This window comes from Triturus cristatus, chromosome 2_1, assembly GCF_964204655.1.
Source record: "Triturus cristatus chromosome 2_1, aTriCri1.1, whole genome shotgun sequence".
NCBI classification, from domain to species: domain Eukaryota; kingdom Metazoa; phylum Chordata; class Amphibia; order Caudata; family Salamandridae; genus Triturus; species Triturus cristatus.
This window is the reverse complement of record NC_140581.1, coordinates 9,950,132-9,976,985: the sequence shown is the minus strand read 5'-3', so window position 1 is coordinate 9,976,985 and position 26,854 is coordinate 9,950,132. Positions and strand designations below refer to the sequence as shown.

General features: G+C 48.0%; 1 protein-coding gene across 2 annotated transcripts in view; it reads left to right on the top strand.

Moving 5' to 3' along the window:
• The window catches only part of LOC146863604 (uncharacterized), a 426,298-nt gene that overhangs the window by 204,394 nt on the left and 195,050 nt on the right, over nucleotides 1-26,854 (top strand). For both annotated transcript variants that reach the window (XM_085627625.1, XM_085627626.1), the window contains exons 2-3: nucleotides 1,585-1,740; nucleotides 11,845-12,085. In XM_085627625.1, coding sequence (XP_085483751.1) covers nucleotides 1,651-1,740; nucleotides 11,845-12,085 — 331 coding nt within the window. In that variant the 5' untranslated portion in view covers nucleotides 1,585-1,650. The remainder of the gene's footprint in view (nucleotides 1-1,584; nucleotides 1,741-11,844; nucleotides 12,086-26,854) is intronic.

Here is a 26,854-nt window from a genome sequence, read left to right as displayed (position 1 = left end):
CCACACTGATTAAACAAAGTATGGAGGAGAATCAGTTAAATCAGTTCTCTTGGAGTATCTCCTTTAAGTACTGTACATCACAGTGGGGGGTGGCAAAACTAACATTTTGGAAAGAGAGCCTGTCTTCTTGTCCAGGAGGGGGTGAGGAGCCCTACCCCACCCTAGAAGAGACCAAGATGATACTAGAGTACTGCATGCCCACCCCTGTGCCCACACTGGTGGATTCTGTTCCCCCGCCTGTGATGGCTCCTGCCCCCTCCCAGTGATGGCTCCTGTCCCCCCATGTGGTGGCTCCTGCCCCCCCGCCTGTGATGGCTCCTGTCCCCCTCCTGTGATGGCTCCTGCCTCCCCCCCCACCCCGGGATGGCTCCTGCCCCCCCCGTGGTGGATCCCGTCCCCGCCCTGGGTGGCTTCTGTCCCAGTCCTGGAATGGCTCCTGCAGCGAGGGTGAAGTTCTTGATGGGCCTCTTCTCAAAAAGGCTCAGCTCAAAATTAATATGAAAAGGTGGGTGAGTGAGTAAGTGAAGGGATGGGTGGATGGTTGGATGAATTGGTGAAAGGATGAATGGACGAATGAAAGATTGAATAGATGGATAAGGAGAGAGGATGGATGGATTGATGAGTCAATGGGAGGATTGATGATAGAAAAGGTAAATAGCTGGATGTATGGGTGGAAGGGTAGCTGGGTGGGTAAAGGGGTGGATGGATGAGTGAAAGGATGGATGAGTGAAAAGGTGGATGATGATGAGTGAGTGGGTGGATGGATGAGTGAAATAATGGATGGATTGATGAATTGATAAGTGCAAGGGTGAATGGATGGGCGGATGAGTGAAAGGGTGGATGTAAGGATGGATGAGTGAGTGAAAGGGAGGGTAGGTGGACAAAAGGATAAATAGATGATTGAAGGAGTGAAAGGATAAATGGATGAGAGAAAGGATGGATGAGTGATAGGGTCAATGGATGGATCCATGAGTGGATGAGTAGATGGATGGGTGGGTGGGTGGATGGATGGAAGGAAGGATGGCTAAGTGAAAGGGTCGATGGAGAGAGAAAGGGAGGATGGATGGATGACTGAAAGGGTGGATGGGTGGAAGGATGAGTGACTGGATGGATGGATGAGTAAGTGAAAGGATGGCTGGATGAGTAAGTGAAAGGATGGCTGGATGGGTGAAAGGGTAAATGGCTGGATGGATGAGTGAATGGATGGATGGGTAGAAGAGTGGATGGATGAGTATACGGATGGATAGGGTGAAAAGATGGATGGATAATGGATAGATGAAAGGATGGATGAAGGGATGGATGAGTCTAATGATAGATGGAAGGATACATGATGGATAGGTTTGCAAATGGTTGAATATGTTTGGATATGGCTGGGCTTACTTATATACTATTGCGCCACCTCCTCTGATGTGTCTGTAAAACTTACCTATTGTCCTGACGTTTTGTCCTGAATTTTGACCTCCTGTCCTGAATTTGTGTCCTGAATTTTGACCCTTTGTCCTGAATTTTTACACTCACCGTCCTGAATTTGCACCAATGCCAGTTGGTCACCCTACTTCATGTGCACATGTCTTAATTCCACAGGGACCCCTGGCCTGTAGCAGCCGCAGCATCCTCGCAGCACCAGAGGTGTGAAGCTGGGCGCCCACCATGGGGAATTACTGTGTGACCCTGGTCAACGAGACCCCTTACCAGTTCAGCTACGGGCGCTCGTACAGTGGCAGCGAGTGGGACATTCGGGTGAGTATCAGCCTGCAAGGCACCGGCACGCTGGACATGCAGCTCAGAAATTAATACAAGTGGAAGACGTACAGTGTGAGGCCTGGCATGGGAGAGTGGCAGGTATAAGGCTTTCAACATGAGGGCCAGTGGAGGGTGTGCAGCCTCGAATAGAAAGATGAGAGACATGGAATACAAGAAGGCCAAGGTATGTACCTGGGCGAGGAGCTGAAGCACTTGCTTCCATGGGGTGCATGCTGCACCTTCCAGGGTGTGTGGTGGCAACAGAGGTGTCTTCATTTTGTATCCTATGTAAGAAGTGTCCCCATGTCGCGTGTGATGAGTTGGTATCCAAGCTATGCGCAGATGGGTAGCAGCGTTTTCATTTTTATGGAAGATGCTTCTTATGACCTTGTTGACATATGAAAGATAGTTCTAAGTCCATGTTTACCCCTAGGTTTCCATCTTCTCTTGATGTGGTTGGAGAGGCCTCGAGCTCTGTGGGACATATGGTGGTGGACTGGTATTTTTGACAGTGTCCACCAGTCATGATCTGTTTTTGTGGTGTTGAGCTTTGAGGGGTAGATCTACAAGGAAGTGCAGCAGCGTGGCACCACAAGCCCTTTGGCTGTGAAAATTCCGAAGCACAGGGATGTGAATATGTCACAGCTCTGGGCTTCCTCCTGCGCTGGCACAGGCACCCTTGCACCATGGTGTAGGAAGATGGAAACCTAGGGGTAAACATGGACTTAAAACTATCTTTCATATTATGTCAACAAGGTCATAAAAAGCATCTTCTACATCCCTGAAGGGGCACCTCCCTGCACAAAAGCAATCACTACAGGCATTTTCCTCTTTCAATGCGTGCTGTAAATGTAAATTTGATACTTGTATAGCGCACTACTCACCTGCAAGGGTCTCAAGGCACTTGTACGAATACCGCTGTGGAACCCATCCTGGCTTTCCCTGTGAGGCGTCCACTCCTGGGCACCCCCAAGGTGGAGGCCAGGCATCCTTAGCGTTGTGGGGGCCGTTGTGGAGATTAAGCAAGCTATTGCCCAGAGTTGCAGAGTGGGACTCAATGATTGGAATAGGTACCGAGGCGAGAATTATCATGTCCGTGGAATTTTGAGCCCAAGACCCGCCGAGGCGGGGAATTGAACTCTGGTCCCGGGCTAGACCTCTGCATCAGGGTCTGCCGCTCTAATCATTGAGTCACACTTCTCCACACTGCTGTAGAATGCAGCAGCATTGAAAGAGGAAAAAAACTAGGAGAAATGAAAACATTTCTCCTCATTGTGCCTCGCTACGTCACCTCTAGGTTGGCGTAGCATTCAGAGGCATCCCCAGATTTACGATTTCTCGTAAATCTGGAGACGTGTCTTGTTCCATGGGTGTTGCGTGGGAACACCTACAGCAACACCCATGGAACTCCCCTTCCACGCACAGTGCTGCGTGTGAAGGGACCGTTTTTACAAGGAGAGGAAAAGTCACGCAGGGTGGCTTTTCCTGTCCTTGTAAATATGGAGGAGCCCCCTGCGCCACCAGTACATCACGAAAAGTGACGTAGTGGTGGTGCAGGGGGCTTGTATATCTGCCCCTAAGTCTCTACCCATCATCTATGTATTTATGCTGCAAAGGTAGTCATTAGGTGTGTCAGTTTGAGGCGTGGTGCCATCTTGGTTTGGGGGGATGTGCATTGCCTTGTATTCAGATGCCACTATCTTGGACCAGGTTAAAGGCCAATCAATGCTTGAAGTTGCAAGTGGTTCTGAAAGCAGCGTCTCCATGTAGATGCTCAAACCTCTGACTACTACTAGGGACCTGTACACCCCACCCCTTCATTGAGTTTGGAGGCACCACAAGGGATCTGCTTGGGTGCGATGACCCTCGAGATCGATGATATTGTGGTGAGTACCTAGATCAGCTCTGACATTAGTTTGTAATGAAAGGTTTGTCGCATGTAGGAGGCCCCTCCCCAGTGTGGACCCACCTGGTGTCTTCTTAGCTCTGCCTTTTTAATATCCACCTTTTCTAATACATCTCTTGCCACACATTTGTAAGGTTTTTCCTGTGGTGGGCAGGCTGTGGGATCTGCCAATGGTTTCCTTGTAAGGAAAAGCTTGTGATATTTAGGACATTTATATGGCTTCTGCCAGCGTGACTTCTCCCTTGTGTTGATAGAAGACGCTTTTGTTTGACTGTCTTCTCAGGTTCACTGCATGTATGTGTTCTCAGTCTTGCCTGGGCTGCTAAGTGTTAAACTATAGTCATTTTCCCTGAAAACTTTGCAAAATTGACCACATATAAACTCCACCTCATGTGGGCATGTCCTCTCCCACCGCGTTCTGCTGTTATCAACGCTGAAGAAGAATGGTCTCTTGTGGTGGATTTTCAAAACCTGCTGATGGTTACAAATTAAAAACCCATTTGAAAATAAGTTAGCCTTGTCAGTGTTAACAGGCAAACACCAAAAACAGATTTTCCTCCACTCCCACAGACTGAAATGCTACAGAAGGAACCGCAATATATGCCAACGGCAGCACAATGTGGGTTGTGTTTGACTCGAGCAGCTAAACAATGACTTTCTAATTACCGAGAGTCTGATTATGAGTTTGGCGGTCCAAGGACCACCAAACCCACGGTGGCTGTGCGGGGTCTGCCACAGCAGTCGTCTGACCACCGTATTACGACTGCGTTAGTCGGACCACCATAAAGTGCCACAACCACCAGGTATCCACGACCCCTGGCGTTGGCGCGGCAGTCAGAGGCTCACAATATGCTTCCAGTGCCCCTGCGGCACCGCAAAGTATTCACCTAGTTTTTTCACTGCCACACTTTTCATGGCAGTGAGCGAGCCATAAAAAAGTGTGACGGTGAGGAAACAAAGGGGGGAGCTTGGATTCATGCGTTGGGGCACATGGTGTGCTCCCCTCTGTACATGCACCCCTGTTTCAGCATGGCATGGACTTTGCAGCCAGTGCCATACTGGAACTCGCTGTGGCGGTCCCATGGCTGTGCCTTTCAAAAGCTCTCCTATGAGCCTTTGAAAGGCAGCACCATGGGTCAGCCGCCACAGGATTGCCCACCAAAATTACAACTTGTAATCCGGTTGGTGATAGAGTTTGGTGATGTGGGAGAGGAGCAGTGGTGTGCCGCCCAACTCCCTCACCACCAAATTCATAATCAGGCTACTAGTCTCTTGAGAGACAGTGCCTACCAACCGCATCAACTAAAGTAAAACGCCTAAGTGGTTTCATGGATTCCAGCCTTCATGAAAGAGACTTGCGATGCATTGTACATGATGTGAAAGCTCAAATGTATCTTTCCTTACATGGGTATTCCTCATCTGTTGCAAGCATCAGTAGCTGAAGTGGTATCTGGTCTAAGTGAGAAAGCTTTCACAGTACAGAAACAACACGCATCACCACCACAGACTACATCTGCATGATTCTTGCCAGATGAGACACGGCAGCCATCATTCTCCCGGATCTCCCTGCAGCATTGGACAGGGTCTCTCACCCCAGCCTCATCAGTCATCGGCACAAGATTGGCATCCGAGGACCCACTTTCTGCTGGATCTGCTCCTTCTTAACACAAGCTGCCATCCTGGGACCTTACTTCTTGGAACACCGCAAACTCGTCTGTGGAATACCTCAAGGCTTGTCCGTCAGCCCAACTCTCTTCTACATATCCCAAATCCCTGTGGCCAATGCCATCCACATACATGACATCAACATCCTCTCCTAGGCCAAATACAGGTAACTCATACTTTTTCCTTTCGGACAAGATCCCTAAAACAAGAAACAAGTTCACAGCCTGCATGACCGAAGTCGCTAACTGGATGAAATCCAAGTGTCGCAAGCGCAGCACTGACAGGACAGAAGTAGTGATCTTCTGCAAGAAAACCTCTCCATGGGATTTCAACTGGCAGCTGACTGACTCGGTCCCACACTCACACCCAGCACTCATGCCAGGAACCTTGAAATCATCTACAGCAAATTGGATTTGATCACACAAGTCAATGACATCACTGCGTCCTGCTTCCATACCCTGAAGATGTTGAGAATAATCTTCAAATGGCTTCCAAGCAGCACAAGAAAAGCCGCCTTGCACGTCCTAGTCACCAGCAAGTTGGACTATGGGAACACCCCTATGCCGGGATCACCAAGCTCCTCACCAGAAGACTACAAACCACCCAGAACTCCTCAGCCAGACTCATTGTCAACCTCACAGACAGAACTCCTGTTGCACCAGAGCTCAGGGAGCTCCCCTGGCTCCCGATACATGAACGTGGGCCGTTCAAACTCCAAACGCACACGTTCAAGGCACTGCACAACTGAGGCCTGCTCTGCAGGATTCCCACTCGCAAACGTACATACAACCAGGATGGAAATTCTCTTCCATCGTTCCTAAAGCATGGAACAGACTCCCACTCCAACAGAGCCTTCCCCCCTCTTCTTGAGTTCTGCAAAAAGCTGAAGACCTGGCTTTACAGTTCACCAACCTACCATAGGCAGGGCTACGCACACACCTGCTCAGCACCAGGGTACCCTCACGAGTGATGAACCAACCTACCGTAGGCAGGGCTACGCACGCACCTGCTCAGCGCCAGGGTACCCTCACGAGTGATGAACCAACCTACCGTAGGCAGGGCTACGCACGCACCTGCTCAGCGCCAGGATACACTCGCGGGTGATGAACCAACCTACCATAGGCAGGGCTACGCACACACCTGCTCAGTGCCAGGATACCCTCGCGGGTGATGAACCAACCTACCGTAGGCAGGGCTACGCACACACCTGCTCAGTACCAGGATACCCTCACGAGTGATGAACCAACCTACCGTAGGCAGGGCTACGCACGCACCTGCTCAGCGCCAGGATACCCTCACGAGTGATGAACCAACCTACCGTAGGCAGGGCTACGCACACACCTGCTCAGCACCAGGGTACCCTCACGAGTGATGAACCAACCTACCGTTGGCAGGGCTACGCACACACCTGCTCAGCACCAGGATTCCCTCACGAGTGATGAACCAACCTACCCTAGGCGAGGCTACGCACACACCTGCTCAGCGCCAGGATACCGTCGCGGGTGATGAACCAACCTACCACAGGCAGGGCTACGCACACACCTGCTCAGTGCCAGGATACCCTCACGAGTGATGAACCAACCTACTGTAGGCAGGGCTACGCACACACCTGCTCAGCGCCAGGATACCCTCACGAGTGATGAACCAACCTACCGTAGGCAGGGCTACGCACACACCTGCTCAGCACCAGGATACCCTCGCGGGTGATGAACCAACCTACCATAGGCAGGGCTACGCACACACCTGCTCAGCGCCAGGATACCCTCATGAGTGATGAACCAATGTACCGTAGGCAGGGCTACGCACACACCTGCTCAGTGCCAGGATACCCTCGCGGGTGATGAACCAACCTACCATAGGCAGGGCTACGCACACACCTGCTCAGCGCCAGGATACCCTCACGAGTGATGAACCAACCTACCATAGGCAGGGCTACGCACACACCTGCTCAGCGCCAGGATACCCTCGCAGCTGATGAACCAACCTACCATAGGCAAGGCTACGCACACACCTGCTCGGCACCAGGATACCCTCGCGGGTGATGCACCAACCTACCGTAGGCAGGGCTACGCACAAACCTGCTCAGCACCAGGATTCCCTCACGAGTGATGAACGAACCTACCGTAGGCAGGGCTACGCACACACCTGCTCAGCACCAGGATTCCCTCACGAGTGATGAACCAACCTACCATAGGCAGGGCTCGGCCCACACACCTGCTCAGCACCAGTTACCCTCACGAGTGATGAACCAACCTACCATAGGCAGGGCTACGCACACACCTGCTCAGTGCCAGCTACCCTTGCGGGTGATGAACCAACCTACCGTAGGCAGGGCTACGCACACACCTGCTCAGTGCCAGGATACCCTCGTGGGTGATGAACCAACCTACTACAGGCGAGGCTACGCACACACCTGCTTGGCGCCAGGATACCCTCGTGGGTGATGAACCAACCTACCATAGGCAGGGCTATGCACACACCTGCTCAGCGCCAGGATACCCTCACGAGTGATGAACCAACCTACCATAGGCAGGGCTACGCACACACCTGCTCAGCGCCAGGATACCCTCACGAGTGATGAACCAACCAACCATAGGCAGGGCTATGCACACACCTGCTCAGCGCCAGGATACCCTCACGAGTGATGAACCAACCTACCATAGGCAGGGCTATACACACACCTGCTCAGCACCAGGATACCCTCGCGGGTGATGAACCAACCTACCATAGGCAGGGCTCGGCCCACACACCTGCTCAGCACCAGTTACCCTCACGAGTGATGAACCAACCTACCATAGGCAGGGCTACGCACACACCTGCTCAGTGCCAGCTACCCTTGCGGGTGATGAACCAACCTACCGTAGGCAGGGCTACGCACACACCTGCTCAGTGCCAGGATACCCTCGCGGGTGATGAACCAACCTACTACAGGCGAGGCTACGCACACACCTGCTTGGCGCCAGGATACCCTCGTGGGTGATGAACCAACCTACCATAGGCAGGGCTATGCACACACCTGCTCAGCGCCAGGATACCCTCACGAGTGATGAACCAACCTACCATAGGCAGGGCTACGCACACACCTGCTCAGCGCCAGGATACCCTCACGAGTGATGAACCAACCAACCATAGGCAGGGCTATGCACACACCTGCTCAGCGCCAGGATACCCTCACGAGTGATGAACCAACCTACCATAGGCAGGGCTATACACACACCTGCTCAGCACCAGGATACCCTCACGAGTGATGAACCGACCTACCATAGGCAGGGCTACGCACACACCTGCTCAGCACCAGTTACCCTCACGAGTGATGAACCAACCTACCATAGGCAGGGCTACGCACACACCTGCTCAGCACCAGGATACCCTTGCGAGTGATGAACCAACCTACCATAGGCAGGGCTACGCACACACCTGCTCAGCACCAGGGTACCCTCGCGGTGATGAACCAACCTACTACAGGCGAGGTTACGCACACACCTGCTTGGCGCCAGGATACCCTCACGGGTGATGAACCAACCTACCATAGGCAGGGCTACGCACACACCTGCTCAGTGCCAGGATACCCTCGCGGTGATGAACCAACCTACCATAGGCAGGGCTACGCACACACCTGCTCAGCGCCAGGATACCCTCACGGTGATGAACCAACCTACCGTAGGCAAGGCTACGCACACACCTGCTCAGCGCTAGGGTACCCTCGCGGTGATGAACCAACCTACCATAGGCAGGGCTACGCACACACCTGCTCAGCACCAGGATACCCTCATGAGTGATGAACCAACCTACCATAGGCAGGGCTACGGACACACCTGCTCAGCACCAGGGTACCCTCGCGGGTGATGAACCAACCTACCGTAGGCAGGGCTACGCACACACCTGCTCAGCGCCAGCTACCCTCACGAGTGATGAACCAACCTACCATAGGCAGGGCTACGCACACACCTGCTCAGCACCAGGATACCCTCGCGGGTGATGAACCAACCTACCGTAGGCAGGGCTACGCACACACCTGCTCAGCGCCAGGGTACCCTCGCGGTGATGAACCAACCTACCATAGGCAGGGCTACGCACACACCTGCTCGGCACCAGGATACCCTCATGAGTGATGAACCAACCTACCGTAGGCAAGGCTACGCACACACCTGCTCAGCGTCAGGGTACCCTCGCGGGTGATGAACCGACCTACCATAGGCAGGGCTACGCACACACCTGCTCAGCGCCAGGATACCCTCACGAGTGATGAACCAACCTACCATAGGCAGGGCTACGCACACACCTGCTCAGTGCCAGGATACCCTCACGAGTGATGAACCAACCTACCATAGGCAGGGCTACGCACACACCTGCTCAGCGCCAGGATACACTCGCGGGTGATGAACCAACCTACCGTAGGCAGGGCTACGCACACACCTGCTCAGCACCAGGGTACCCTCATGAGTGATGAACCAACCTACCATAGGCAGAGCTACGCACACACCTGCTCAGCACCAGGGTACCCTCACGAGTGATGAACCAACCTACCGTAGGCAGGGCTACGCACGCACCTGCTCAGCGCCAGGGTACCCTCACGAGTGATGAACCAACCTACCATAGGCAGGGCTACGCACAAACCTGCTCAGCACCAGGGTACCCTCACGAGTGATGAACCAACCTACCGTAGGCAGGGCTACGCACGCACCTGCTCAGCGCCAGGATACCCTCACGAGTGATGAACCAACCTACCGTAGGCAGGGCTACGGACACACCTGCTTAGTACCAGGATACCCTCATGAGTGATGAACCAACCTACCATAGGCCGGGCTACGCACACACCTGCTCAGCACCAGGATACCCTCGCAGCTGATGAACCAACCTACCATAGGCAAGGCTACGCACGCACCTGCTGAGCGCCAGGATACCCTCACGAGTGATGAACCAACCTACCATAGGCAGGGCTACGCACACACCTGCTCAGTGCCAGGATACCCTCGTGGGTGATGAACCAACCTACCATAGGCAGGGCTACGCACACACCTGCTCAGCACCAGGATACCCTCACGAGTGATGAACCAACCAACCATAGGCAAGGCTATGCGCACACCTGCTCAGCGCCAGGATACCCTCACGAGTGATGAACCAACCTACCATAGGCAGGGCTACGCACACACCTGCTCAGCGCCAGGATACCCTCGCGGGTGATGAACCAACCTACCGTAGGCAGGGCTACGCACACACCTACTCAGCGCCAGGATACCCTCGCAGGTGATGAGCCAACCTACCGTAGGCAGGGCTATGCACACACCTGCTCAGCGCCAGGATACCCTCGCGGGTGATGAGCCAACCTACCGTAGGCAGGGCTATGCACACACCTGCTCAGCGCCAGGATACCCTCGCGGGTGATGAGCCAACCTACCGTAGGCAGGGCTACGCACACACCTGCTTAGCACCAGGATTGCCTCACAAGTGATAGTGCACTTTACAAATGCATATAACATATCGGGGCTTCTTCACTTGATGCAGGCGTCAGTAGCTGTAATGAAAGTGGTGTCCATTTTAGATTGGGTAGTTTTACCATAATAGAGTTTTTAATACCTGGAATCTAAGGAAGCAAAGGCAGGTGTAATGCTTTAAATTTGAGGCGTCTGAGGCAGGTTTCTGACATAGAAAGTGAGGGGCTGAGGATGGTTCTGGCCTAAGCATACTGCTCCATTTACATGGGCCCAGTGGGGGAAAATGGGTGTTTCTGGGGTGAGGGGGTGAATGCGGAAACAGTGCATGTTCTGGGGAGCAGTGCAGATCACGTTCTTGTGCTTCACGGAGGCGGGTAGGGGAGAGGCATCAGCGCACATTCATGGTTTGCTACTCATGCCCAAATCACTATTAAGAGTTTTTTTTATCTCCTAAGTTTTGATATTCTGAGTTTCAGGCATGCCAACAATAGAGGACATGACTAATGGTGTATAGCCACAACATCACTAGACTCCAGCCAGGCAGGGACAGTGCAGGAGTGAGTGTAGAGGCGAGAGGAGCAACACGTTGTGGGGGGGTGGCACATTTCTCACTTGCGGTCAGTATTTTGAACACCTAAGATAAGGAACACGGATGGTTACATTACACATAGTTTGTTCTTCACTTTGTTTTTACCATGCTCCTAACTTTCTTTGAATGCCCCCATTCTATCTTTTAGTATCCATGCCAATAGTGATACTAGGGTCGTGACCTATAGAGAAACAGGCCTAGAACAGCCATTTTGGACATTTGAATTCTATGATTTTTGGAAACAAGATGTTTATACTGGTGATCTATGCAGGCACATACTTTGTATTTACATATCAGGGAGATCAGCCCAGTTTCAGTTAAAATTCCCTCACACTTCTCGTGTTTGCAAGTACCTATATATATATGGTGTGGATAGTGACTGCAGTGACAAGTGCTGCAGTGAAAGAATTCAAACTCACTTCATGACTGAAGAGATGTGCTAACAATGTTGTCTACCAGTGACAAGCATCAGCATTCATTACATCACCCTCCTATGTCTCTCCTAGGATCAAGCTGTCCTTGCACCCGGTCAGACCATCGTGTCCCAGCAGCGAGAGATTTTAAGTCGCATGTATGTAAAATTTGGATGCCATGATGGAAGTACTTGTCGTACGTATGCAGATCTATGGCGCCAATACACCGGCATTGACAGTCCAACATTCTATATCCGTGTGATCAACTCAGATCAGTCGCAGATACAACTGGTGTGTAATCGTGGAGGAGAGGCTCCCGTCTGCCCCAACTATGGTGAGTTTATACACAGTATCTGTAGTTGAACACAGCCACATGTCAGACATGTAAAGCTTAACGCAATTCCCAGAATCCTCATGTCACAAAAAGGAAGACAGTATAGAAGGATTTTCCCTATCCATGTTGTTGCTTTAACATGAAATGCCTTCGAAAAACAAAACAAGAGGCATTTGTCAAAACAGGAACAGTTTTGTTTAATTAAACATTGCAGTTGGGAGATCAGTTACAGGCATAGTGTCTGAGCACTGTCCCAATTCACAATTGATCTGAAAAGTTCTTATATACACTTCATTCTATGCCATAAACAGTTCTAGACGATCCTCATTTGGTAAATAATTTGTGGCACAACATGTGCAGTGGGTAAAGTGTCCAGATGTCCAGCATGGGGAGTGCGTGATCACTGAGTGTGCTGCGTCTGCTGTGTCCTGATTGGCTATGTATTCCTAACTTATGTGGTATCTGAATTTATGTTGTTTTAGGAGCATGCGTACCCCTCCGGGCATGGGTGCTTTATTGGGGGCCTATCCCCCTGAACCATTATAGTGTTGCTACGCCTATCTGTGGATTGATCTGGGATTTTGTGTTTGTGGGTTTGTCAGCTGGCTATGTGCCACCCCACCTGTGACCTGTAAATCGATAACCTCAGGGCTATGTCTCAGTGCTTGCTTGACTATGCATTTGCGAGTCAGGGCTTATGTTGAGTTCACAACGGGTGAATTCATTAAGAAGGACACAATTTCATTCACATAAATGAATGTATCGTTTCTCATATCAGCGTCAACTGTTTCTATATTAACATTCCCCCTCTGGTTGATTTATTTTATTGGGGCCCTGTTGTTTTTATGCTTGCTTTCAGCAACCACTACTTTCCTATAAACTTCTATTTTTCTTAGTATGAGGACTGTGTGTTTACAGCAGGAAATCCTCAATTGTTTGGATTCACACAAAAACAAGAACACAATGAAAAATGGCAACAACGACAAGCACAGACTGGAGATCCACCGGGAAAGCCTCGGGACCCAATTCGAAAACCACCCCCCCTCAGGGGTACCTCCCTCCTCATATATGTCTCTTTGTAAATGGTGCAGTGCTTGAATGGCAAGAACCAATGTTCCATTGTCCATATCGTTCCCTGGTATAAACGTGCAGCAGGAAGCACCGATGTTGGCACACACCCCTCCCTCCATTGTGGTCTAACACAAATCGGTTCTGCATCACCATGAGGCAGATTGCTCTCAGTTCTTCCTTGATTGATATAAGGCTGAGCTGAGTGCTGCTGATCATTTTAAGCCTTTCTCACCTCCTTATCTGTAACAGGCGGGCGTTCGCCTTTGTCTGTACTGTAAAGAAGGGTATAGCCCATCCTGATGATACCTGTGTGTCTGTGAACAGTCTGAATTTTTTACTTTATTTTGGCTTTACAGTCATAAAAGTCATGATGGGGCCAAGGCATGGGCAAGCACATGATGGGACCAAGGCATGGGCAAGCACATGATGGGGCCAAGGCATGGGCAAGCACATGATGGGACCAAGGCATGGGCAAGCACATGATAGGGCCAAGGCATGGGCAAGCACATGAAGGGACCAAGGTATGGGCAAGCAGATGATGGGGCCAAGGCATGGGCAAGCACATGATGGGACCAAGGCATGGGCAAGCACATGATAGGGCCAAGGCATGGGCAAGCACATGAAGGGACCAAGGCATGGGCAAGCAGATGATGGGGCCAAGGCATAGGCAAGCACATGATGGGGCCAAGGTATGGGCAAGCACATGAAGGGATCAAGACAGCACCAACACTACAAACGGCTAAATAGCGTCCTCCTTCTGGGAAAGAACGTCCTCACGTAGCACTCAGGGATAGTGATGAAAGCGCTCAAATCATTTTCATTAAATAACCATTCAAAATTGCTCTTTTAAATAAAGATTTTAATCTTCGATTTGTAGTCTTCATATGATGCGTCTCATATGAGAGTATACATAATAATTACTGGGATATCAATAGAGTTCACATACTCAATGTGGATGCAAAATAACAGGTACCATGAATTCCCCGATGCATTTCGGGTCTAACCCTTCGTCAGGGGGAATTTTCTAAAAACAATAGGAAAACAACAGGTTGAGCTGTATGAATGCAAAACAGATTGTTATGCACAATACCCAAAGTGACCATAGTAAAGTGAATTGCTGAATCGAAATGCCAGGAACATAAAATAAAAGACGGTGTCAAAAAGTGCAAACAGTATAACGTGAACGAGAGTGCAGATCGTAATGTCCATGCTTGCTACTGTTAAAGGACATACGAGATAAAAGAACCTCGTGTGAAAACATGAATAAGTAAGTAAGTGCCGTAATGCCGATTAGCGTGTGCTCGTGTGCAGACATCTAAAGAAATCACCAGACTGTTAGCGTGTTCAAGCAAGAGCTTGAATTAAATATAACAAGTGCTCGAAAATCGACGTATATACGAAAATCTCCAAATTGGCGTGTGCTGCAGGAAAGATTCCCACTAACAAACAAAAAGTAATAGAAACGCGTACCTGTTAGTATGTTCGGCGATGTGTAAACAAACGGCTTCTGCGTTATATATCCGCGTGTGCCGACATCGGAAATGAAATAGTGAGAAATCCGGAAGTGTACGCGCCCAAGGTGCAGACATAGAAAAAATACTGCGTTAACAAAGGAGAAGGAAATGTGAAAAAGAACTAATTCAAAAGTGGGCACCGAAAAATATGAACGAAAATGAATTGAATATATTCCATAGTGATATAGAAAAAAAATGGAAGGAAAAGGTGGAAAAAGGAAGAAAAGAGAAAGAATAATGGTAAATAGTAAATACAATGGTTATATAAAAAATTATACGAATAATCAAAGCGAAGGATAAGAACTAAAAATGTGAATGAAACATACAAAGTACAAATGAATCAAAATGAAAATTAGCATAGGTCACAAATATTAGGTACAGTATACAGATTTATAGATAACAACTAAATTCTAAACGTTCGTTTAACCCCTTGGGGTGCACGGAGTTAAGTTTATTAATCCAATAGAGTTCACGTTGCAAAAGGAAACTTCTATTGTCTCTTCCTTGTCGTGCAATGATTTGTTCCAATACTATAAACCTGAGTTGGCTAATGTTATGGCTGGACTCAAGAAAATGTGCCGCAACTGTAGACTTGGTGTTCTTTGTCCGTATATTACTTTTATGTTCCGTGAGATGGGTCTGGATTTTGCGCTCTGTTTTGCCCACATATGGTAATCCACATGGACATTTCAATAAATAAACGACGTTGCTTGAGTCACAAGTAGCCGTGACTCGTAGTTTAATGGGTGTACCTTTGGTAGGGTGCATGATGGTAGTACCCTTGATGATGTTATTACAGCTGCCACAATTATGACAGGGAACAGTGCCTTTGTGATTAAGTTCATGTTGCGGAGTGCTCTTGTTGAGTAGTTGTTGCAAATTATGAGTGCGTTGATAGGCAAAAATAGGGAATTGATGGAAAATGCCTTTGAAATCCGGTTCAGCTTGTACAAGCGGCCTATATTTGCGAATAATATTCTTGATTTTAGCGCTTTTGGTAGAAAATTTAGATACGAATGTCATTTTTGATCCTTTGGAATCGTTTTGAATTTTCGGTTTGAGGAGCTCGATTCTGTTCTTAGATTTAGCTCGGTTAACTCCTTCTTATAGGATAGACTTAGGATATGCTCTTTGTTTGAATATATCAATAAGTTTGAGACTATGTTCTTCATAGATTTCTTTTGTCGATGAAATTCGTTTAATTCTTAAGAGTTGAGAATATGGCAAATGCTTTTTAAGGGATTTCTGATGAAAACTGGAAAAATGCAAAAAATGATTGCCATCAGTTGTCTTGGTGAATACGGAAGTGATCAATTGGTTGTTCTGTATAGTGATATCAACGTCCAGAAATTAAATGTGATTCGTACTGATGTCATGGGTGAATTGTATGCGATCATTGATGGTGTTCAGCTGAGTGATGCAAGAAAGAAGTTCAGATTGATTTCCCTTCCAGATTAAAAAGATGTCATCAATGTACCTGTGGAAAACCACCAGGCTCTTCAGCCACTGTTCTTGAGATAGGATATGGTCCAGCTCAAATCGGTGCATGAAAAGATTAGCATACGCAGGAGCTGCGCAATTGCCCATTGATGTTTCAGACAGTTGGGTGTAATAGTCGTTGTTCCAAGAGAAATAACTGTGATACAAAGTAAAATGCATTAATTCGAGTAAAAATATTTTGAGATCATCATCCATATCACTGTTGATCAAAAAAGATTCCAAGGCCTGTATTCCTAAGTCATGAGGAATTGAGGTATACAGTGACTTAACGTCGATAGTGCACAGTACAAGTTGAGTGTAATCTTGAATCTTAATGTTACTGAGTTTCATGAGAAAATCTGTAGTATCCTTTAAGTAAGTTGGCATATTTTGTACAATAGGTTGTAAATGCCGGTCAATATATTTTCCAATGGGTTCATGAATGGAGTCTCTAGTGCTTACCATGGGTCTGAAGGGAGGTCTTTCCAAACATTTATGAATTTTTGGTATCATGTACAGATACGGAATACTGGCATTATCCTAAATCAAAAATCGTTTGTCACGTTCATTGATGGTACCTCTGTGTAGAGCATTGCCAATGATGGTCATCAAGATTTTAGAAAATTAATTTGTGGGATCAGAGGTTAATTTCATGTAAATATGTTGATCCATGACATGCGCCTTAACATTTTCAGTGTAAAAACAAGTGTCCAATACAACAAGAGCACCTCCTTTGCCTGCTTTACAAAACGTGATGTCTTTATCTGATGCTAATTGGAAATGGTGCTGCGCTCCTTTATTGTTAGGTTGGTTCTGTTCTGTTCTTTGGAGTTGAATAGATTGCTGATCTCTTTCCCAACAATGGATTCAAATGAATCAAGAACTTTATGACAAAGTGGTGCCATGAATTTACTTTTGGGTCTGAGATCAATTAAAGTTCCTGTTTCCTGATTGGATGTAGGTTCAATAATATTCGTAAAAAAATGTTTCAATCGGAGATTACGCATGAACTTGAACAAGCTCACTTGAGTTTCCATTGTGTTGGCATTGTAAGTGGGTACGAAAGACGTGCCTTTTTGTAATGTTTGAACTTGAAAGGGTGTTAATGTTTTGTGAGAAATATTAATCACTAGTTTGTCTGACTCCTCTTCGATTTTGCAATTGGTAAATCCTTTGTTCTTAAATTTTGCCCTCCTGTTTCGATGTGTGTATTCAGGCCTCTTCCTAAAAAAGGTGCCGATTCGACGTTTGTATCACTTGAAGTAGAGGGACGAACATCCCTGTCAGCTTGTGCACTAATATTTTTGGGTGGTGGTCTCCGAGCTTGTGGTTCATCTGATGATGATGTTTCCCCTTCTGTGGATCTATTGAAGGATCTTTGCTGCTTGCAAGAGGCGTACACCTCGACCCACGTGTACACCTCTCCAAGCTTGTAATCCACGGTATCTCTCTTGAATTTGCGTAATTTCCTCTCATTGATTTCTTTCTGGTATTTGTCCAACTGGGTGTTGATGTCATCAAGTGTCTTGGCTAATTCGTCTGAGCTCATTTTCTCACTTAAGTCTTTTTTAAGTTGTGTGACTTCTTTGTCAAGTTCTTCCAACAGAATAGATAGTTCCTCCACAATTAAAAGAATTTGATCGAGGGAGCATTTATTCAAAATAGCATACCAACGTTCTGTGAATCTAGCATTGTTTTTGTATAAAGTAGATTTAAGGGGAATGCGTAACCCCCTTGGTATCCGTTGCACTTTGTGGTAGCGAATAAGGGTACTAGCGTGCAACCGTTAGTTAATTTCACGTTTTGCAGAAAATAGTAGTTGTCTGATGGTAGACTGTACTGATGTGGTACTTGAAGTGATGCATTCTGGTTCTTGGATTAGAGCATATATTCTATTTGTTTCCTCTGCGGTGAATCCAAAAGTATCTGCTCATGGGCCGCACACCTAAAACATTACGTATTTTAATTTCAGGTTTTGTCTCTTTTATGGAAGAGCTGGGACTACGTACCAATTTTAACAAATCTTTCATAATGTCATGTGGACCTAAAAAGTACTGTATAATGAACATAAGGATCGGAAGTGATCTCTTAAAAAGCACTAGCACTTTCCCCTATCTGGGCCTAGTCTTTTCTGACACGGGCTCATGGCAATCGCATGTAGCTAGAGGTAGAAACAAACTTGGCACAGCAATTAACTCTATAATTAGTCTGCGACAACCCAGAAAGGCAGAAGTGGTGTCTCCATTACTGCAGATTTATAGAACCCAGTGTCTGCCTACTGCGACCTACGGTTCTGAAGTGTGGGGGCACGCAGACTGCAGCGGCATACAAGTGGAAGAAAACAGATTTTGCAGAAGGTTACTTGGGGCACAAATTTCATCACCCACCTTCATATGCCACAAAGAACTGAACTTACACCATGTCGAGGACTTTATGAAATCCCGCCCCGCCTTATTTTGGTTAAAGATATGGCGAATTCCTGCTGCCACTCTAACCCAACGGATCATCACAGACTGCCTCAGATGTGATAGGAGTAAATATATACCTTGGCTTAATGCTGTACATAAAAGCCTAGCCAGCATTCATTTAGAACACACTTTCCTTTTTCCCTCTGCTGTTGAAAACACAATTTTAAAATCAGCAAGGGACGCATTATACGACCTATATTGCAAAGATAGAGTAAAGATCGAGTCTCGTAAGCCATCTATTATTAGATATATGCCTATCCTGAGGACAGCAGGTACCAACTATTCTAAACCACAGGAGTATCTAAGGAAAAACATCGGGAGATGGAATAGGAGCTTGCTCTTCCGATAACAGTGTAAAATATCTACTCTCCTTTCCAATTGGTTTTAATAAAAATCTGGAGGAGACATTTTGTCCATGTGGTGATGGTTGCAAACAAACACTACCACATTTCCTGTTCTCCTGTAAATTTTATGTAAGGTACACAAAACAATATCTAATCCCCTATTTTAAGGCAAATGAGATGACTAATCATAACTCTGCATATCAAGAAATATTGCAATTGGGCTGTGAGGATATGATCTACCGTGTTAGCTTCTTTTTACGAGCAGCTGTCAAATCTCGAGCCTCTATGATCGCCCCTTGATAGGTTTAATCAATTTGCACAAAATTTTCATTTGACTATGTCTATTTATGATATGTCTATCTTGTATAAAGTCGGTCGGTATATATCGCTTATTTGTACTATGATTATGTTTACACCTTGCGATTTTTGCACAGTAATGTTGGGGACACTTTTATGGTTCACACAAGGCAAATTATTGCCTATTTGTAATTTATTAATATAGGTATATATAGGGCTTTCTGGTACCCAACAGATTGTAATACATGTGACAAACCTGTTTTCTACACAGTCGGATGTTTACAAATTGCCCATTTTGCACAGTGTTTAAAAGTTTACACTTGCGTTTTTGCACAGTAAGGTTGTTGGTCCTTGTATGAACTATCGGTCAAATTTACTTATTTTTAAAAACTGCACTCATAAGTTGTATGTACAGGTTTTATGATATTCAATTTTATAAATTCATCATTTGATTCTATATGTTTTAACTATTTTATTCATGAGAGATGATTGTAGTTACATGTGAATTGGTAGTGATGTTGTACTTTTATGGATATATATTATATCCGAATAAAGATAAATTGAATTGAATTGAATTGAAAAGTATCTGCTCTGTTTCCAGGTAGATTAGCTATGTCTTCATATGACATTTTGAAATCCTTTTGGGTGCAGACCAGAGAGATCAGCGATTACAATGAGACAAAGAAATGGAAGACGGTCGCACTCTCAAATATCATGAAACTTAAGTCAATTGTAATCAGGAAAGTAAACTCTTAGGTGCTTCTGAGTACCACCTCCTAATCTCCTGAGGTGTAATCAACAAATGGCTAAATAGCGTCCTCCTTCTGGGAAAGAACGTCCTCACGTAGCACTCAAGGATAGCGATGAAATCGCTTAAATTATTGTCATTAAATAACCATTCAAGTTTGCTCTTTTAAATAAAGATTTTAATCTTCGATTTGTAGTCTTCATGTGATGCGTCTCATATGAGAGTATCCATAATAATTGCTGGGATATCAATAGAGTTCACATACTCAATGTGGATGCAAAATAACAGGTACCATGAATTCCCCGATGCATTTCGGGTCTAACCCTTCGTCAGGGGGAATTTCCTAAAAGCAATAGGAAGCTCGTGACGGGCACGTATGTTCCTGGCATTTCTATTCAGCAATTCACAGTACTATGGTCACTTTGGGTATTGTGCATAACAATCTGTTTTGCATTCTTGAGCTCTTGGATTACAGCTCAACCTGTTGTTTACCTATTGCTTCCAATGTACAGTGTCCCCGAACATCAACTGAATCATGGTCTGGGATCAGCGTGTTGAGAGTTTGCTGCTTGGGGTGGGGGCCCGATCCGTCCACAGTGCCCTCGAGTGTAATATTAAAGGCACACCCCATATCAGAGTCTGAGGTCCATACTCCGCTATCTGCCTCCAGGTGCTCAGGAAAAACCCTGTGTCATCCATGGTGGGGCCTTGGGCTGCCACCATGATCATGGGTTGCTTGTATAGTGTGCCTGCGAGAATTAAATATCGGCCATCTTTATGGCTTAGTCAATGCGAGGCCCTACTCAGCAATATTGTGATACCTTGGGCACAATTAGAGAACACAAAGGAGTGCGTTTCTCCTCACCAATGCACGCGAAGCCCAGCTGCGGAAGTACCACGTGAGTCTCTTGCAGGAAACATGACAATTTTATGACAAGTAAGATATGCATGTACCACTCGTGTCTTCCTGAGTCGTTTAGATCCTGTATATTCCATGTAAGGTAAGATATACAAGCCGTGTTATATGTCTTGGTCTAGGTCTGTCCCAAAATGGGTCTGTATGGTGTAGTGTGGACCTAGTTTAAAGAGCTGTATTCATGACACGCAAAGAAAAAGTTGTGAGATTAAACAGCAGAGCATGACAGTGAACAGACAATGTTGTGGAGGGCCCAATCTTCCACCCACCCTGTAAACCCTCAGCCCCCCTCCCACCCCCACCAACCCCCTTATCAGGCTGCGACACAGTACCCACACTACTACCAATACGAACAAGAAATTAAGATCAAAAGGAAAGGTTTGGGAACTATCCCTCAGGTACTGGGACCCACCAAGCAGACAGCCCTGCCACTAAAGGCTGGGTGGCCAGCTTATGGGCTAGGAGAGTATTCCAAAGGGTATGTTAACATGCATATGTGCACAGTATAGAGAAGCAAAGAACATGGGTATTAACAATCAATGATTAGACAAAAGTCCACAGTTAAAGTAATACCTCTGGAGTGGAGCCCCCACAGCACCTACAATGAAGTACAGATACATACTAAAATATCTTATGGTGCTATCAGTCTTTGTCGCTTAACTGGGAGCCCTCAGACAAGCAGGGCGAATCCAGAGATGAGCATCGCGTCTTGCTGATATGTTTGGCGAATTCCTGTGAAGCCTTGGGCTCGGGAAGAAATGCATCTTGCCCTCGTAGGAAGTTTGCAGTTTACCCGGGTAAAGGAGGCATGCGGCACGCTAGTCTGTTGAAGAACTCTTTAGGCATGTAGGATTTCTCAATGCGCCACCTGCACTGCAATAGTGAAGTCCAGGTAGAAGGAGATGTTGTTGCCCTGATGTTGTATCACCTGTGTTCCCGACCCCATTGCTGAATCATAACTCGATTACGGTTGTTTAGCATATGGGCCACTATGGGATGGGCCGGGGCTTCCACCGGTGGTCTGGGGCCAAGAGAACGGTGGACTCTCTCCACAATGAAGACTTTGGATAGGTCAGCACTGAAGATCTGGTGGAGTAGAGTCTCAACATAGTCTTCCATCCTTAAGAAGGACGTGGTTTCCGGAATCCCTGTACTATGGCAATGATTGCATCTAAAGCGAACCTCCAGGTCTTCATTCTTTGCCTTTCTAACCTCCAATACTTTGTCCATCCTTAGCAATTGCTGTTTATCTTCAGTCTGCATTTCATCAGCATCCGAGACTAATTTCTAGGTGATCAAGTGATAGCCGCTATTGACGATATACGCGCTCTCCTCGACCAAGGCCACATGGCAGCACTCATTCTACTTGACCTCTCAGCAGCCTTCGACACCGTTTCCCACAGTGCACTAGCTGCCAGACTCCATGATGCTGGCATCCAGGGAACTGCCCTAGACTGGATCTGCTCCTTCGTCGTCGGCCAGACTCAAAGAATCTGACGCCCACCCTTCCTATCCGAACCCACAGAGATCAGACACGGAGTACCCCAAGGTGCCTCACTCAGCCCCACGCTCTTCAACATCTATTTGGCCCCTCGCGCAATCATTGTCAGAAAACACAGACTCAGCATAGTATCCTACGCCAACAACACTCAGCTCATCCTCTCCCTCACCAAGGAACCCGACACCACCAGACTCAGCTTCCAGGAAGGAATGAAGGACGTTGAATCTTGGATGAGCAACAGCTGCCTGAAGCTCAACTCGGAGAAGACAGAAGTCCTAATCCTTTGATCCACCCCATCCGCTTGGGATGAGACCTGGTGGCCCCCCACCTTTGGAAACCCTCTCACACCCATGGACCACGCCCGTAATCTCGGCATCATACTCGATTCCTCCCTCATCATGAACCGACAGTTTAATGCCGTATCCTCCACATGCTTCAACACCCGGCGCATCCTCTGCAAGACCTTCAAATGGATCCCTACCGAATCCAGAAAGACCGTCACCCATGACTCATCACCAGCAGACTGGACTATGGGAATGACCTCTATGCCGGAATCAACAAATCTCTACTCCACAAACTCCAGACCATCCAGAACGCTGCAGCCAGACTCGTCCTCAGCATCCCATGACAAGACCACATCAGCAAGCACCTATGAGACCTCCACTGGTTCCCCGTCGAAAAGAGTGTGACCTTCAAGCTGCTCACTCATGCCTACAAATCCCTCCACAACACGGACCCCAATACCTCAACGAAAAACTCTCCTTCCACACGCCCAAGAGAAACCACCGCTCAGCCGACCTCTTCCTGGCTGAAATTGTGAGGGTTCGGGTGCCGAAGCGCCTACCCAGCGTCTCGGGACTACATATCCCAGCAGCCCTGAAACCAGGAAGTGGGAGGCTTCTTAAGGCCGTCACGCGCGTCTCCCGGCGTGCGTTATTTTGAATTCGTATCGCGTCCTGCTCGCTGCTCGGAGCTCGGCGTCCCAGCGATCAGGAAGTATCCGACGTATCCCGTTTGCAACCATCACGGACCTGCTTTCCCCGCCCCTCAGAGCTTGGCGACCAGGCGGGGAGAGACCCTACCAGAGATACAGACTAAGGGGGAAGAAGACCGAGAGGTAGGAGTATCGAGGCTCGGCTGAGTCGGTGGAGGAGGCATTCTCGGTAGAGAGTGCAGTTCCTGCTTTACCTGGGACTCGGACCTGTCAACCCCCCACCCCCCCCCCCCCCCCTTCAGGGTGTTAGTACCGAGTGTACTGGTGAGTACAGCCTTGCGATGAGGCAGGCAGCTCGGAGGAGCTGACATGGATATCGACTCACGGAGCCTACCCGTGATTTAAATATAGTAGGGTACTTGGAATAATGCGTCAGGGGTGATTAGTACTTTCGTTTGTTGCGCTCGGCTGAGCGAACCCTTCAGTGCCCCCTGTGTTCTGGCTAGTCCCTGCGCCTCAGTGCGCCTACGCATCTTGAAGTACGAGACTTGGTTAACCCGGCTTTGGGCACTGCTTAGTGGGAGTCTAGAGACAACTCAAGCGTGTTGATTTCCCCGGTGAAGGAGCGCTGCTACGTAGGGAACCTAGGCGGCGGTGTAGCACCGTGGAAGCCAATTTGCATTTGGAAAGAGGCCGTGACATTATCCTTTTAGGAGGCAGGGAGTCACCTATTAGTTTCTGGGAGAGTTTTAGGATGCCATTTATTGTTGTTACACTGTTAGGATCTCTTCACACTAGCGAGACCAACCGAGAGTAGTTTGTTGTGAGCTTTGTGTAGTACTGTGTACTTTAGAGAGATCACCTGAGTGTAGACGGTTATTTCATGCTTATGTGTTGGATGTTTTGAAGTGTTGTTTTTTCTTTTGCAGATCCTATTCCCTGCTGATCCTACCCCTATCCTTTCCCTCGCCTGATCCCCTCTGGGCTCTGTAACCTTTTGGTTGGAGTCCGGGGAGGTCTGGAGGTGGAACTCTATTTCACCACCCGGATCCTGAGGAGCTCTCATAACTGTGACAGAATAACGCACCCACGTTTGGTGCTCCTCCTGATCCGGAGTAAGGGCGGAATAGAGCATGGCCACCTTAGATGAGGTAGTGCAGGCATTGGCTTTGGTGCAACAAGAGCTAGTGGCTTCCCGGGTAGAGGCAGCCGCTTTACGGGATAGGGTGGAGAGACTGTCGCGCAATCCCTTTGAGGTATCCGCACCAGCTGGGCAACATATACAGGTAACCGTACCACCTCCGATTCCCTTGGCCAATCCCGAAAGGTATGCGGGAGACCCGCAAAAGGTACAGATTTTTCTTACGCAAGTGCTATTACACTTCTCTTGCAAACCCTCGTCTTTTCCCACCAACCACTCTCGAGTGGCGTTCGCCATCTCCTATTTGGTGGGAGATGCAGCCTCTTGGGCGGTCCCCTTGGTACGGAATAACGATGAGGTGCTCTCGGACTGGGAAGCTTTCAGAATAGCGTTTGAAGGGGTGCTCGATAGGCGCACGACCACCTTCAGCGTGGACAAAGAGCTGCTAGCGTTAAGACAGGGGAAGAATGACCTAGTAACGTATCTCACGGCGTTTAACAGGTTGGTGGCGGAGGCGGCGTGGCCGGAGGAAAAACGCATGTCCCTGTTTTATCAAGGGCTTTGCGAAGAGCTAAAAGACATAGTCGCCCAGATAGACCCCCAACCCACGACCTGTGCGGCCTTGATGACTCTGGCCTTGAGGCTAGACGGCCGCCTAGCAGAAAGAGGGGGAGACAGATATAAGGGGAGCGGTATGGCGACGAAACCCCTAAGGAGAGAAAATAACCCTGTGACAACAACGACGAATGAGCCTATGGAAGTAGGGGCATTGAGACCGTCGTTAACCAGGGCTGAGAGGGAAAGTAGGAGAGCATTAGGGCTCTGCAAGTACTGCGGAAAAAGAGGGCATTATGTACGCGAATGCCCTTCTAAACCAAAGACAACAGGAGTGCCGTACCGAGGGAAGAAAGCCGCAGTGTCCACACGGGTGGCTGAGGCGAGCACTCCAGAGCTTGTCTCCTCTTCTCCACCGGAGACCACCGTATGGAGGATACCCTCGTTAGCCAATACCAAATCCACCGCCACGGAAGCACACATTGTGTTAACCGCGGGGTTAGAGGTAGGGGAACAGGAGCATCAGGTATTGGTGATGCTGGATTCTGGAGCCACAGGGAACTTTATGGATAGTGGACTGGTTAGTCTACTCTCCATTAAGGCCGTTCCAAGAGAATCCCCGGAAGAGGTGCTGGCAGTTGATGGAGAACCTCTGAGGTCAGGTCACATCACCCTGCACACCGGTAATCTGAAAATGACACTAAAAGAAGGAGAACAACAACATCAGGAATTAATAGAATTCAATATTATAGCCGCCCCACGGTGAACAACCTTTACAACGCAACTTTTACACCGCACTACCATTACAACGAAACTATTACAACACGAAATCTGTTACAACGCATGCCATTACAACGCATGCCATTACAACGAAATGCACTAGATGGCGTGCTAACATTAGAAATAGTGTAGTTTTACTATCCAAACACCTTCCCTACTGCAACGTGGACTGGAGTTAGAATAGTAAATTATACATTTCTAATGTCAGCACTCCATCTTGTGGACGTCGTTGTAAAAGCATGCGTTGTAAAGGCTGGCGTTGTAACAGATCTTGCGGTGTAAAAAATGCGTTGTAACGGCATGCGGTGTAAAAGCATGCGTTGTAACGTCATACATCCCCGCCCCACAGTATGAAATAATACTAGGAATGCCCTGGTTTGTTCGCCACAATCCCACAGTGGATTGGAGGAACAGAACAGTACGCTTCCTGTCTCACGGGTGTGTCGACCACTGCCTGACAGGGCATCAATCACCGGCCAAGGCACTAGCGAGTCCCTTTCATGTGGCTACAGCAGCGGAAAAGGACGTAGAACTGCCGGCGGCTTACGAAGGGTATGCGGATGTGTTCAATAAAGGCCAGGCGGAACAACTGCCCCCGCACAGACCTTTTGACTGTCGCATTGATCTAATAGACGAGACGGTAGTCCAGTCCTGCGGGGTGTACGCCCTATCTGACCCAGAAACGCGGCATTTAAGAGAATATCTGGACAAATATTTGGCGCTAGGTTTTATTAGGCCTTCTTGTTCTCCTGCTGCTTCTCCACTCTTTTTTATAGCAAAGGCTAATGGAGATTTAAGAGCCTGCTGCGACTATCGGACTCTCAATAAAAACACCATAAGAAACAGATATCCGTTGCCACTGATAGGGGTTTTGTTGGATCAAGTAAGAGACGCAGTAATATATACCCGCCTAGATCTCAGGGGTGCCTACCACCTGGTAAGAGTTAGGTTAGGGGATGAGTGGAAAACCGCATTTAAGACCCGGTTTGGACTATACGAATATCTGGTTATGCCGTTCGGG